This window comes from Microcaecilia unicolor, chromosome 1 (assembly GCF_901765095.1).
Source record: "Microcaecilia unicolor chromosome 1, aMicUni1.1, whole genome shotgun sequence".
NCBI classification, from domain to species: Eukaryota; Metazoa; Chordata; class Amphibia; order Gymnophiona; family Siphonopidae; genus Microcaecilia; species Microcaecilia unicolor.
In genome coordinates this window covers 731,793,905-731,808,522 of record NC_044031.1, presented here as the reverse complement: position 1 = coordinate 731,808,522, position 14,618 = coordinate 731,793,905, and the positions used below count along the sequence as shown (strand labels likewise).

Sequence of the window (14,618 nt, the reverse complement as noted above, 5' to 3'; positions counted from 1 at the left end):
AGCCGAGGTCCTCTTCTTCCCGCGAAGGCTTCGTTCTGTTTCTGACATCCTGCACGTGGCTTTTTACCCACTGTGGTAAAAGGGGCCGTGGTGTGCGGCAAAAACGGCTGCCGCTGCTAGTGCAAGACCCCTTTTACTGCAACTTCGTAAAAAGTCCCCTAAGTCTAATTAGTAAGGGGTTAGGTAGTTGCCCCCGAATAAGCTTCTTTAACCCCAGAATGGATTGCAGTTGTTCTGGGATTTAAAAATAATTTTAAAAAAGCAGCAGGTAAATGTATTGTTAGATAATTGGGATTAGGTACAAGGACACTGCAGCATATAACTGACAACCGATGCCAAGTCTCCTGTCTCATTGACAGAAAACAACTTTCACCTGTCTTGGGTAACCTGAGCTATGTCAGGAAGTATCCATAATTTTCATCCATAAAACTGAGATTGGAAATATAAATACGTGTGGCCACTTTTTAAATTGTATTTTGAATTGCACTGAATTTACTCCATCTCTAGAAAGCAATTTTCAAAGCTATCCACATTACGTAACTAAGTGGCCTCAAAATGGCCTTTCCTCAATGTGGCTAATAGCAGATGCATTAATCTGTGACACACCTATGTTGAGAGGAGACATTCCCAGGAGCATCTTTAAGTCAGGGGAGGAAAAGTATACACGTGGATGGCATTTTCAATGCTAAACATAGAGACATAAAAATTCTAGAGATAAAAAAAAAATGGATACAAAAGCTGTAAGTTTCAAGGTGAAAATACAGGTGTACTTTCACTTTGAAAACTGTAGGTTAAAAGCACCTGCAGCCTTTGTCCCAGTATAGAGAGTTAGGGGAGATTTTCAAAGTGATATCAATAGAAATCAGACAAAATAAAACATGGAAAAGAAAATAAGATGATACCTTTTTTATTGGACATAACTTAATAGAAGTTATGTCCAATAAAAAAGGTATCATCTTATTTTCTTTTCCATGTTTTATTTTGTTTGATTTCTATTGATAACCTTAAGAGTGGACTAACACGGCTACCACACTCCTCTACAAAGTGATATCTAATTTCTTTTCTTTGACACTCTAGGACCAGCAGAAACTTGAAGCTGCCATCTCGGAGATGCAGAGGAAACACGAGGCTGAACTGTTTGACTTGCAAACTCTTGTTGATAGGTTGAAGAAGGTGGGAATTCATTTTTCGTCATCATTTGATATTCAGTGCCCATAAACAGGAGAAGACATAAGATTAGGGTTACCATATGGCTCCAGAAAAAGGAGGACGGATTGAGCCAGCCGGGTTTTACTTCCATTGCTTTCCATTGAAAGCACTGGAAGTAAAACGCCATATGGTAACCCTACATAAGATTAAGCATATTATGGGATGGGTAGTACCTAGAAACAGCAAAAACTGTAGAACGGAGAGAGAGAACTGTACGGAGTGGGAAAGGAAGAAATGTGAAGCTAAGTGTGAGAGCCGAGAAAGACTTGCTGAAAAAGAAGCTTTGCTTCCCTGGAAGAAATGGTAGTTGTACAAAAATGATACTTTCTCTTAAGCTTCTGACACAGATATGACTCTTCTTGGCCCTCACAGGCCTGTGAGTCAGACTGAGCTAGTATTTACAGTGAAAGATTAAAATGAACGTTTATCTTGGAGACTCCTTTTGCTTCCATATTAACACGCTGAACGGTATTGGTGTAGTACAGTGGTTCCCGAACGTTTTCAGTTCATGGCACCCTCCGTGTCTGAGCAATTATTTGCGGCGCCTCCCCTCCCCCGGCCACACAGGTCTCCATCTTTTTTCTCTGCACAAATATAACAGTGCTAGGGTGTCCCCATAACCAGCCCCTTCAAATGCCACACAGATTACGATTTATAACAAATTACTTCTCTACCTATGAAAAGTTCTTCCATTGTTATACTTCCTCTTTGTACATCTGTCTGCTGCACAAGCCAGCATGTTTAAAAATATAAGTGAGATTAAATAAAAAAAAATGCTACCAACAATTAAGAATGATAACTTGGATGCAGCAGCTCATAGGTTTGCTTGCTTTGTTTTGAATGGGAAGGGAAACAGAGACTGACCTATTGGCTTCAACTTTTTGACTTCATCCCTTAAGAACATAAGAGTAGCCATACTGGGTCAGACCAATGGCCCATCTAGCCCAGTGTCCTGTTTTCCAAACAGTGGCCAAGCCAGGTCACATGTACCTGGCAGAAACATCCTTGGCAGTCACCTCTGCGAGTCCCGAAGGTCGTCTGCTCCATGTCCCCAGTGGCCGTGACAAAAACAAAAAAAAGCAAGCGCGGGGCTGCAGCAGCCTTCAGTCATGGGCTGTCGGCTCTGCTGGTCCTCTGCCCCCGCTGATGTCAACTTCCAGTTCCGGGGACAGAGGACCAGCAGAACTGACAGCACATGTTGGAAGTGACCACTGTGTCAGGGAAGCAGGGGTGGGGTGCCTATCCTGCCAACGGCCCCTTTTGAAGATGGTGGGCCCAACTTGGAGCCTGATTTGCACTCCTACGGCTGAGAATCCAACGTGCTGTTGGCTACAGCAATGCAAAAGAGCACCTGCTTTTTACCTGTTTCCAGTGGCGCACCTAGATTGGCTGCCATCCGAGGCAGGTCTTCGCTATGCCCCCCCCCCCCCACCAGTGCCTCACCCCTCTCCCCCTGAAGTGCATCACCCACCTCCCCCTCCTCCAAAGTGCATCATCCTCACCACCTGGGGGTGGTCGGAGCAGTCGCGTGTCTATCAGCTCCGCCAGTCACCTGCCATAGAACAGGAAGTAACGTTAGAGGGGGCAGGGAACCGGCGGAGCCATGCGACTGCTCCATGCACCCCTTGCTGCCTGCACCCGGGGTAGATCGCCCCCACCAACCCCGCCCTTGGTACGCTACTGCCTATGTCCTTTTTTCGAAGATTGTTGCTCCAACTGGATGTGTAACTCCTGCATGTCTTTCTAGGTATTTTATAAAAAGTTCCACGTTCGGCAGAGTCTTTTGTAAAATACTGGGGGGACTGAACACATCCTGACCTGGACGTCTCAATTCCCCCGTCCACATCATAGGCAAAATGGGACTTTAGCTATGAGCAAGTGTGCCTGAAAGTGTACATTGAGTGCTGATAAACAGAACAGGGATTTAACCAACCATACAAAGCTATGTCATGATCACAAATAGGAAGATTTATCCCTAACATGATGATTAGTTTATGCTAGTGTTCCCAGTTTTACAGGGTTTTTTTTTTCACTACCATAATAATATGCTGTTTTTTTACATTTCTCATAAGGATCAAGATGAAAGAAAGCTTATAGAATCTAAGGAGGAAGGCACCAAGCTTAAGGATCAAGTCTTTGAACTCTCACAGGTGGGTGACCCTTCCGCATGGGCCTGGAGCAGATGATACACTATTTGATGAATGTGACTATGGGGCTGAACTTTCCTGAACACTAGGCCCAGATTGAACACAACATTTTTTTAGAGCTATGCCACTGATGCATAGCACCGATTCCCATGGCCAAATTTGGACGCCAGGACTTAAGCCTGCTGAAAAAAAAACAGGTATAATTCCTGGCAGCTAATTTGGGCGCAGATCCACGGTATTGTTTTACACTGTGCACAAAATTTCCAGAATGCCCCTCCCATGGCCAGTCCCCCTTTAGGGTTGTGTGCTTTGGGATTTGGGGCGTGCGCGCAGTTTTATAGAATGGCATGTAGCAAGGTGCGCGCACACATGCAAAGTGGTACCAATTAACATCAATAATTGATTAGCGCCCAATTATTGACATTAATTGGCTCATTACCCAGTTTAGTTGCGCGCACATCTCAGGTTCACACGTAAATTTGAGCACCCTTTATAGAATCCAGGGATGTGCGTTTATTGAAGGTTGGACCCTACCACTCTATGCGGATTACACTCCTCTTTGCCTAAGTAAGGAAGTCAGTTAAGGTTTGCTTTGATGCCATCCTTCTGCTATATAGGGATCCTCTGTGTTTATCCCATGAGTTTGACAGTTTCAGCATGGATTTTGTCTCCACCATCTCCTCTGGGAGTCAGTGGTGTTCCTAGGTTGCATGCCTCCCAGGGCGGATTGCCGCTGTGCCCCCCACCCCCCCAAGCACATCGCTCTTACCTCTGGGGGGTGCAGGGAGCAGCCACACGGCTGTCAGTTCTTCCGGTTCCCTGCCCCAGCACAGGAAGTAACGTCAGAGGTAGCAGGGAACCAGAGAAGCCAACAGCCGTGTGGATGTTCCCTGTACTGCCGTGCACCCGGGGTGGATTGCACCACCCCGCCCTTGGTACCCCACTGCTGGGAGGGCATTCCAAGCATCCAGCACCCTTTCCTTGAAAAAGGACTTCCTGATGTTGTTAAGTTTACCTCCTTGTAACTTCATTTCATGTCCTCTAGTTCTACCTGGATCTGAACACAAGGCATACACTACAAGGCTGGTTGGTTGCAAATGTTGTGTAATCCGGCCTTGTGGAGAAAGAGTCTGATAGGGTCACAATGAGGAAATGGGAATAATGTAACAGTTGGACTTGTAAATAAAAGTTGGTAGGAAGGGATGGATGCCCAAATACTCTCTGTTGGGAGGGCTGGTGATGAGATCAACAAAATCTTGGAAGGGGGTATTATGGGCCTGAAAATAATTTCAGAGAGGAGAGGGGTTAAAGCCAGGTATGGGAAAGGAAAAACAAAATACAAGTAAGGCATGAAAAGGTGCCCTAAACGACCAGATGACCACTGGAGGGAGTCTAAACATGGTTGCCAGTGGAGCTGTATGATGAATTGCGCTGGAAGATAGCTTCCTGTGACAGGGAGTGGAGTGACAGAGATCTGGTCTCTGAGAAGAGATTCATTTTGGCAGAGCTGTGCTTTGCTGATGCTCTTGGGGCCATTGGGCTTGTCATTCCTCCTGGCAGTTGCTTTGGAATGCAGGGGAACCTGCTGAGTGAGATTTCCTATCTCCTGCCACCCAGACTTTAAGGGGAAGCAGATGTCTGCAATTTTAGCCCATTATGACTTGAATGCATTTAATCCCTGTATCCAGCAACACTGAGGCTTCTGCTGAGCCTCAATTCACAGTTGGCTTTTCTTGCAAATTCACTAATAATTATGAAACACTTGACTTTGAGCACACATGCACACACACATATATACACATAGATACACATACCTGTTTATACATATATAGATATATATATACACACACAGATAGATACACTTATATATGTACACTAGAGAGTTGCATGGTGACAGAAATCTTACCTGTCCCCACAATAATGGTACATTAAAAAAAATTCCGGTCAGCTCTCTGTCTCTCTCTGTGTTCGAGCTGCAGCACTGCAGGCAAGGAAGGAACAGAAGTTGGAACTTGGAACACCCTGGTGCGCACATGTAAGGCTTGTCTCAGAATCACTGTCACTGTGTACCGAGATGTCAGGTGTCATCTGATGTTTGTTCCTGTGTCAGAACTGAGGTCTGCGCGTCAGCCCGGGAGCAGAGAAGATCAATAGTAACATAGCAAGTGACAGCAGATAAAAACCTGAATGGTCCAGTCTGCTCAATAGTCACACTCATTATCAATTCATAACTAAATCAACAATGAATGTGATATTATATACTAGATTATGGTCTTTCTTTGGCGTTTCTGGGACATAGACCATAGAAGTCCGCCCGGCCCGATCCTTATGTTCCAACTGCTGGAGTAGTCATCGAAGACCACTCCAGTCTATTTGTCTTCTCATTTGCGGGAAACAGACCGTAAAAGTCTGTCCAGCACTGTCCTCAGGTTCCAGTCACTAAAGTTGCTGTCTAAACCCTTTCCAGCCCATCCTAAACCAGATTGCCATATATGAGACACAGACCATACAAATCTTCCCAGTATTGGCCCTAGTTCATCACAGCCAGAGTCACCATCTAAGCATCACTCGACACATCCACAAATGCAGTTTAGGGTTTTTTTTATAACTTCCATTTTTTAAATTAGAGATCTTCTGTGTTCATCCCATGCCTTTTTGAATTCCATCACCATCTGTGTCTCTACCACCTCCTTAATGGAGACTTTCCACATCTGTGCTGGTAAAGCAAGGAGGAAGAGGAGACAGCACTCAAAGAATTTGGTACTTGGTTAAGTGAGAGTCTGGCATAAGTGCAGCGAACACTTCCATGGGAACCCTGCAGGAACTGCTTCCGTCCCCGCGGGAACCCCGCAAGGAACTGCTTCCGTCCCCGCGGGAACCCCGCAAGGAACTGCTTCCGTCCCTGCGGGAACCCTGCAGAACTGCTTCCGTCTCCACGGGATTTCCGTGAACCCCGTTCCCATGCAAGTCTCTAATACACGCACACATATGTACACATAGATAACACAGTCCACAAGGGGAACAGGAGGAAGCCCTCTATGGGAAACAATGAAGAACCAAAAAATAGGAGTAGATGGTAACACACGGGTCACAAGACAGGAGAGTTCACATCCAAAGTCTTTATTGGGCACCAAAGTAGAGACTACACAGGCCTGTGTTTCGGCGGGGGAACCGCCTGCTTTAGGGGTCACAGGATTCTGTGTAGTCACTGGTTTAAAATGGTACCTGTGGTATATAGCATACAAGACTGCCAGGCTGCGGGGAATCCCGCCAAAATGTGGCAGCACTCAAAGTTGCTGTTGTCATCAACTTTGAACGCTGCCACGTTTTGGCGGGATCCCCCATGGACACACACATACACACAGATATATATATATATATATATATATATATATATATATACATACACATTTTATTTATTTATTGGGATTTATTAACCGCCTTTATAAAGAGATTCACCGAAGGCGGTGTGTGTGCGTGTGTGTATATGTATGTATATACAGTGCACTCCATTTAAGTGCACGTCGGATAAGCGCATGCTCTGTTTAACTGCATGCCATACTTCCATCCTGTTTTTGGCGCGATCAATTTCTATGGGGACAAACTTCGGTTTTAGCACACCACTGATAAGTGCAAGATTCGCTTATATGCATGGTTTAAGACTGCTCCTCTGCAGGAAAGACTCCGCATAAGCGCACGCACGGAATATGGAAGCTGATTGGCACGTGACAAAGGGGCGATAAATTTGAAATCTCGGTTAACTGCCACAGGCAAAATAAGCGAAAGAATGTTGTTAGAGTGTACACTGGAGTCATCGTCATCATCGTCGCGCAACTGTAAGACTTTAACACTGGCTGAACGAATAGAAGTTCTTAAAAAATTAGAAAACAAACAAAGTCAAGCATCTACTGCTAAAGAATATGGTGTCAATCCCAGTCAAATTTCACTTATCTTGAAGCAGAAAGATCAGCTTCTGGAAGACTGGCAAAACAATACAAATCCACACAGGAAACGAAAACGGGCGGGAAAAGCTGAGGATGTAGAAGATGCTCTTCTTCGGTGGTTTTCTCAAGTCAGGAGCAGACAGTTTCCTGTCAGTGGTCCACTGCTTATGGAGAAAGCTAATCGGCTAGCTGAAAGTCTTGGACTAACTGAATTCAAAGCCACTGTTGGATGGTTGGAAAGATTGAAGGAGAGGAGCAACATAAAATTCAAGAAACAGCATGGTGAAAAACAAGACGCTGATGACTTTGGTGCTGAAAATTGGGTTGTTTCAGTTCTTCCTACCATCTTGAACGAGTTTGCACCTTGTGACATTTCAATGCTGACGAAAACGGTCTCTACTGATGAGCGATTCCTGATAGAACACTTGCATTCAAACAAGCCGAAACTACAGGAAGTAAAACATCGAAGGACCGACTGACGATCCTCCTTTCCTGCAATATGAATGGGAGTGAGAAGTTGGAACCACTCGTTATTGGAAAAAGCAAACAGCCCCATTGCTTCGAGAATGTTAAGCGACTTCCCGTGTCATACGAGGCTAACGCAAATTCATGAATGACTAGGGAAATTTGGAAGCAGTGGCTAAAGAAGTTAGACACTAGAATGTGGGCACAAAAGCGTCAGATTTTGTTGCTTTGTGATAATTGTGCTGCACACAGTGATGATGTCAGGCTGTCTAACGTCAAGGTGGTCTTCCTGCCTCCAAATAATACCTCTCTGATCCAACCTATGGATCAGGGCATAATAGCCAATTTCAAAGAACATTATCGGGCTCTTGTGCTACGTTGTCTGATGAGCGTTATGGATGACCAGACTGGCAAGGATAAATGTGCTGTTGAACTGGCTCATAATCTATCACTGTTGGATTCCCTACATATGCAGAAAGAAGCCTGGAATCATGTTACACAGGCAACCATTGTGAACTGCTACAAGCGGGCAAGCTTTGTTAAGGATGTGGAGAGGGACGAAACAGACGCAGCTGTTGCAAACGCGTCAGATGAATAGGCTATTGACATCCTAGCCGGTGTTACTGAAGAGGAGTTTCATCACTACGTAGCTGTTCATTACGATCTACAAACAGCCAATGACAGCACTGATGTCGAGATATGCGCCTACATGCAGGCAACGGCTGATGTTGAAACAGATGATGAAATGAGCAGCGAGGCACATGCTGATGAAATTCAACAACCTCCTGTCACTTTTTTGCAAGAGCGCTGGAGAGTCTCAACACCGTGTGGTCCTACCTGGAGGCCACTGGATGTCAGTGCTATGACAGTTTTTACAGTCTGGCAAACGTAGTCTGTGGAACTCACAGACACAATAGTGTACAGAGGACTATGACTGATTACTTCAAGTAAGCCTAATGTCAGTTAACGGAGACTGTATAACATCAGTTAACGGAGACTGTATACTGTACATATAATAAACAGTGCTGTACATATGTTTATCAGATGTCAAGCTTCTTTGGGTCACAACGGTTAAGTGCACGCTCCGGTTAACTGCATGTATTTCTTTGGTCCCAGACCCTTGCACTTAAGCGGATTACACTGTATATATGTATGTGTGTGTATGTGTGTGTGTGTATATATATATATATATATATATATATATATATATACACACACACAGGCATGATTGCTTTCAAGTTCAGCCTCATTGCAATCTTTTTTAACAGATGAAAGCTGTGAAACTGTTGTTGAATGCTTGTCACTTTGAATTTGGGAACTGAAATCAAGATGCATCTTAAGATGTCTGTAAGACTATTGCAACAGTATGAGGTGCCCTAAGCAAACCTTCAACTTTGTGCCCAGCCCCAATTAATTGGACAGTATTAGTCTCCCCCCTCCCAGATTTTGAAAAACGCAACAACCATGATCACTCTGCTACCACCCCTCATAGACGAATTCTGTAGAAACAGATAATTGAACATCATGGATACATATTCAGCCAGTAACGGTCATCGATTTTTATTTATTTATTTTTTTAGCTGCCCCCAGCTTTATGCTCCGGATATTCAATGCTGGAATGTGTCCGGGAACCAGCATTGAATATCCGGGTATGTGTCGACAGCCCTTAAGGAGGAGATTCTATATATGCGCCTAAAAAAAAAAAAATGGCGCTGAAATCAGTGCCAACTAAGTGTATTCTATAATCAGTGCCTAGATTTAGGTGCTGATCATAGAATATGCTTAGTTGATATTTCAGCGCCTAAATCTACGCGCATCCATTTACACCAGTGAAAACTTGGTGTAGATCCTTGCTCACAGATTTAGGTGCACTAGGCCATATTCTATAACTAGGCGCCTAAATTTCAGAACACCCATGAAATGCCCATTTCTCCGCCCATAACCACACCCCTTTTTGCCTGTGCATGTTAGAAGTTCTCATTAGCTTGTTAAGCCAATTAATATACATGCGGTATTATAGAATCTGTGCTGATTTCAGCATCTGAATCTAAGAGCACTATATAGAATCCAGGGGTATACGGATAAGTGAAACTGGACAAAGATAGGACTGTGTTTTCTGAGGTTCGATTTGTCCGGTTATCTTATACTGTTAAGAGCTGACTATCAGCACATAACAGCAGACTCCATCACAACTCTGTCCGTGGACCGCCCAGAACATACCCAGTTTCGGCTTGGGTGGTTAGAGGGTATATTCAGTAGCACTGCCTGGCCAAGTGCTACTGAATATCCCTGGATTGCCCCACACAGGAGATTTAACCGGAAAGGAGCCACTGCTGCCCATATAAATCGTTTTGAATATCATAAGTGCATAAGTATTGCCATACTGGGACAGACCGAAGGTCCATCAAGCCCAGCGGTGGCCAATCCAAGTTACAAGTACCTGGCAAGATCCCAAAACAGTACAATACATTTTATGTTGCTTATTCTAGAAATAAGCACTGGCTTTTCCCTAAGTCCATTTTAATAATGGTCTATGAATTTTTCCTTTAGGAAGCCATCCAAACCTTTTTTTAAACCCTGCTAAGCTAACTGCTTTTACTACATTCTCTGACAACAAATTCCAGAGTTTAATTAATTAAAGTAATTTCCAAAATGAAATTCACCCAGGTAAATGTACTGTTTGAAAACTGCCCACCCCTCTTAGGGGTAAAAGTATATGGGGACAGTTCTTTGAGGTGGGGTTCACTAGGTGAGCTTAGACACTTGCCCATGGCACCAGAATTTGGGAACTGATAAAATGGCTGGGCAGAACAGCATGGCTGGGAAGAATCCCCATACTCTGCCAACTGAAGAGAGAATTGACTGGGCTGGGAGAGGTGACAGGAGCCTGTGCTGTGGATCCCTAACATTCTTCTTCCTGTTCATAAAGTCCAGCACCGCAAACATATTAAAAATGTGTGATAGTGGGGTGTATCACGAGAACAGCATCAGGAAGTGCTGGCCCTGTGACCACATGCTTTGAACATGCTCACATGCAGGCCTTCAAAGGAAGAAGAGCAGTAAGTAAGTTGGGGTTGGAGGGGCAGGCACAAAGTTGGTTTGCCTAGGGCACCCAGTACCCTTGGTCTAGACCTGGTGTGGCATCAGGACCTATTGTTTAATGGCAGCTGCTGTTTGCCACTTTCCCCTCAGAAGTTCTCTAATGGTTAAGTTGGTCCTCAACATCTGGACCCCCCTGAATTCTGGCTTTCATATTGTGAAGTTTATGGGTTGTTTGTTGTCACATTTTTTTAAAAGCCTGCACAGTATATTCTGCAAAAAGCAGAGAAAAATCAGTTGCATTTCCTAAAAGCAAGTCATCGTCACCAGCTGGAAACTTGACATTGAAGCTGTGGCGTGGTTGGTAAAGGCTGGTGAAATCTTAAGTTTAGGTCACCACCATGGCAATACTGCGTAGTGCAGGACCTTAGGAAAAGGATATGATGCAATTCTCCACAAATGACTCCTCTTCCTTCCTTCTAGGAGAACGAGCATTTAAGAAGGAATCTGCTGGAATCTCATACCAATGTGTCCCTGCTCCAGACGAAGGTGGACAAGTTGAAGAATGATCTGGCAGACCAACAGCTGCAGCATGAAAGGTGAGAGGTATAGGGAACGGACTCATGGACTAACAGATGCCAGTTAAAGCAGTAGAGCAGATGAGTGATCTAAGGGAATAGTAATTGTAAAATGAGATGAACTAAGAATCTCCAACATGTGTTCAGGCTGAGGTCCAGTGAATGGTACTGCTGACCAAAAGATGGAGTGGAAAAAGTGATTGGAAAGCTGCAGATGAGATGAATGAAAACGGTTTAACCTGTCCTATCGTTACAATGAGTAGTAGGACTCGGCATTATTAGAGCACATGGGGTGAAGACTGGTTCGGTGTATTGGATGGAAACTATCTTTCAGCATGATGGAAGATGTTATGCTTTCTGTAGTTGTCTTCTGTGTTTTAACATTCTTTCTTGGTTCAGGGAGAAAGAGATTATGAGGATGGTGGCTGAAGACAGCAGAGGAATTAGCAGCCAGATTGAAATTCTGCAGTATGTATATAACACATTTATTTAGTCTACATGCTGCTCTCCTACCCATGCTAACCCAATGCCCTCCTGTCTTGGTTATGCCTATACCTACTCTTTGTTATTACACTGTCATAAAGATTAACATGGAAGCACATTGTATTTGATGCTTTACCTACTATTGCTCTGTGCTACTGAGAAGGAACTATGGGCTCTGATATCTCATATGTTTGTGCCTGTGATGCTGCATGAAGAATTAGTCCTATGCCAGATTGGCCTGTGTTAAATTCTATTCGATAATGTTCCTGAGCCCTTTGCAATGCCAAAAAGCAAGTAGAATGTTAAGAATTATTCAGAAAGGAACCAGAACACAAAGCAGGGGCTTAGCCAGACCTCAAGGTGGGAGGGAGACAGAGTCCAAGGTGGGGGGTGGCACTTTTTGGTCGCCCCCCCCCCCCCCCCGCCGCCCACTGCTGCCGCTGTAACATCTTGGCTGGCAGGGGTCCCCAACCCCCACCAGCTGCAGCACTTCCGCCGCAATACCTTGGCTGACGGGGGTGCTGCAGACTTCGTCCAGTGCTGGTCTCTGGCGCCACCACGTTACCTGCCCTACTCTCTCTTCCGCTCACATCCAGCATGCTCCTTTTAGTGAAACTGCGCATGCCCGATGTGAGGGGAAGAGACAGCAGGGCAGGCAATGCGGCAGCGCCGTCGCAGACCAGTGCTGGACAAAGTCTTCAGCTGGCGGGGGTTGGGGACCCCCACCAGCCAACCAGGGCCCAGAGCAAATTTGGGGGGTCCAGGCCCCCTTGGCCCCACCTAGCTACGCCATTGATGCAAAGATGGTATAATAGCTCTGCACTTATCCATGGTGCAACCACATCTTCAGTATTATGTACATTTCGGCTTCTCACATTGCAAAGATGTAGCCGGCACTATCCTATCAAGATCTGCTGGGTTCTTCACAAGTGACCCAGACTGACTACTGTTGGAGACATAATGCTTGGCTTGCTGAACCACTGGTTTGTCTTAGCATGGCACCTCTTGTGTTCTTATGTATACTGATCGCTTGTGTGCAGTTGATAAAGTACATGATCCCTGAATGGGGTAGAGATGAAAAGCAGAGGGATCAAGGAAAATATCAAAGAGTGCATATGCTTTCGACTGGATCTCATGGTCTGGATTTTCCAGCCATCATCACTCACCTTAGCAACAGCTTAGTCAACATCCCTAGCATAGTACTGTAGGAGCATGGCTGAAAAAGAGACTTGAATAAGCAGAAGGGATGGGAGAATTATTGAGTGAGACACAGACATGCATTATCAATCTGTTTATCCTTATTACAGGGCAGCAAATAAGTCCCTTTACGACAGCAATGACAGTCTGAGGTCTGCACTCCTCTCTAATTCAGAAAATTCAAGGCAGCGGGTGAGTTGGAATCTTTGGTATGCTTGAGAAAGAGTACGTTGGCTAGATTTCAAACAAGTGCTATTACGTCACGAAGATTTGCCCTAACAATTTTGGCATCTTATTTGCGGAATTATTCAGTCCAGGTCTGTATGCCAACAGCTGAGAAGTTGGCGAAGCTGCAGCTGAGCAAGAAGTTCAGTGAAGTCGCTTTTCATATTAGTTCAGTAGAGTAGAAATCAGGATAATCACAGTGGGCTCAATCTGCCCCAGCTTGGGCTCTAAAAAAATATATATGATAGAAATGTATGCAGTTCTGATTGGGAGCGTTTTCTGTGCTGAAATGGATGTGAAAATTAGATACAAGTAGAAGTAGGTGCAGTGTGTCAATGCAATAGACTGTTGGGTTGATGATCAAAAGCTCCACACTGTTCCAAACGGCACTCTAAAAATAGCTCCGGAACAGCGTGGGCCTATAACGCCCCTATGATCAAAGCTAAAAGCATGCAAATTTATGTCCAGTGGATTTTTTATTTTTTTGGAGGGGGGGGGGGGGCAGGCTTAGGTTTGACAGGTCCGGGAGTAAAGGCCGGACTTGTCAGACCTCGTCAGTGGGTCTCCCTTATTCCTCCCTCACTAGCAAACCCTAACGCCAGCTCCGAGCTGGCATAAGGTTTGCAACTGTAGCAGCGCCCTTGTTTGCCCACTGATCATGAGGGATGAATGTGGGAGACCCTTATTTGCATGCAGTTAGCATTGTGAGCTGGCTAGTGTGTTATTACACACGCTCACCAGCTCTGTTCATTGGGCGGGAGCAAACACAGGCTCAATTGGCCTCTAGCGCCCGTGTTTGCTTCTGATCATCGGCCCATGTATTTGGGGTTGAGGGTTCCAAGAGGCAAATAAAACCTATATAAGCATATACAGGGTGAGACAAAAAAAAGTAACCCCCTAGAGATTTTTACCGTTTTCTCAGCAACGGCTTTGAATTTCAGTGAGAAATTTTACATACTTATTAGTCATCATACTTACATATTACTATTACACAACATTTAATTATCTTAAGCTACGTTAAAAAATGTTACTGACATTTTAACCCCCTGTTTACTAAGCTGTGCTAGCAGCTGCCGCAAAGCAATGCCGACACAACCCATTCAAAGTGAATGGGCTGTGACGGCATTAGCGCACGGCAGCCATTAGAGCAGCTTAGTAAACGGGGCGGGGGGGGGTTAGTGTTACTACCAACGATTTTTGTGCATTAAAACTGTTCAACAGAAAACACAGTAAAATAACGTCATTCAAACAATACAATAATAATGTGGCAGAATTCCGCAGTCACTGTTTATTTATTACATTTATAACCTGCTTATCACCTAAGTGGTGTA

The 14,618-nt window shown here is 44.7% G+C and overlaps 1 protein-coding gene across 1 annotated transcript in view; it reads left to right on the top strand.

Moving 5' to 3' along the window:
- The window catches only part of LOC115459846 (ras and EF-hand domain-containing protein-like), a 91,750-nt gene that overhangs the window by 57,195 nt on the left and 19,937 nt on the right, over window positions 1-14,618 (top strand). Inside the window, exons 4-8 of the mRNA XM_030189644.1 lie at window positions 1,078-1,173; window positions 3,282-3,359; window positions 11,288-11,403; window positions 11,782-11,850; window positions 13,173-13,254. Of these exons, the coding sequence (XP_030045504.1) occupies window positions 1,078-1,173; window positions 3,282-3,359; window positions 11,288-11,403; window positions 11,782-11,850; window positions 13,173-13,254 (441 nt within the window). The remainder of the gene's footprint in view (window positions 1-1,077; window positions 1,174-3,281; window positions 3,360-11,287; window positions 11,404-11,781; window positions 11,851-13,172; window positions 13,255-14,618) is intronic.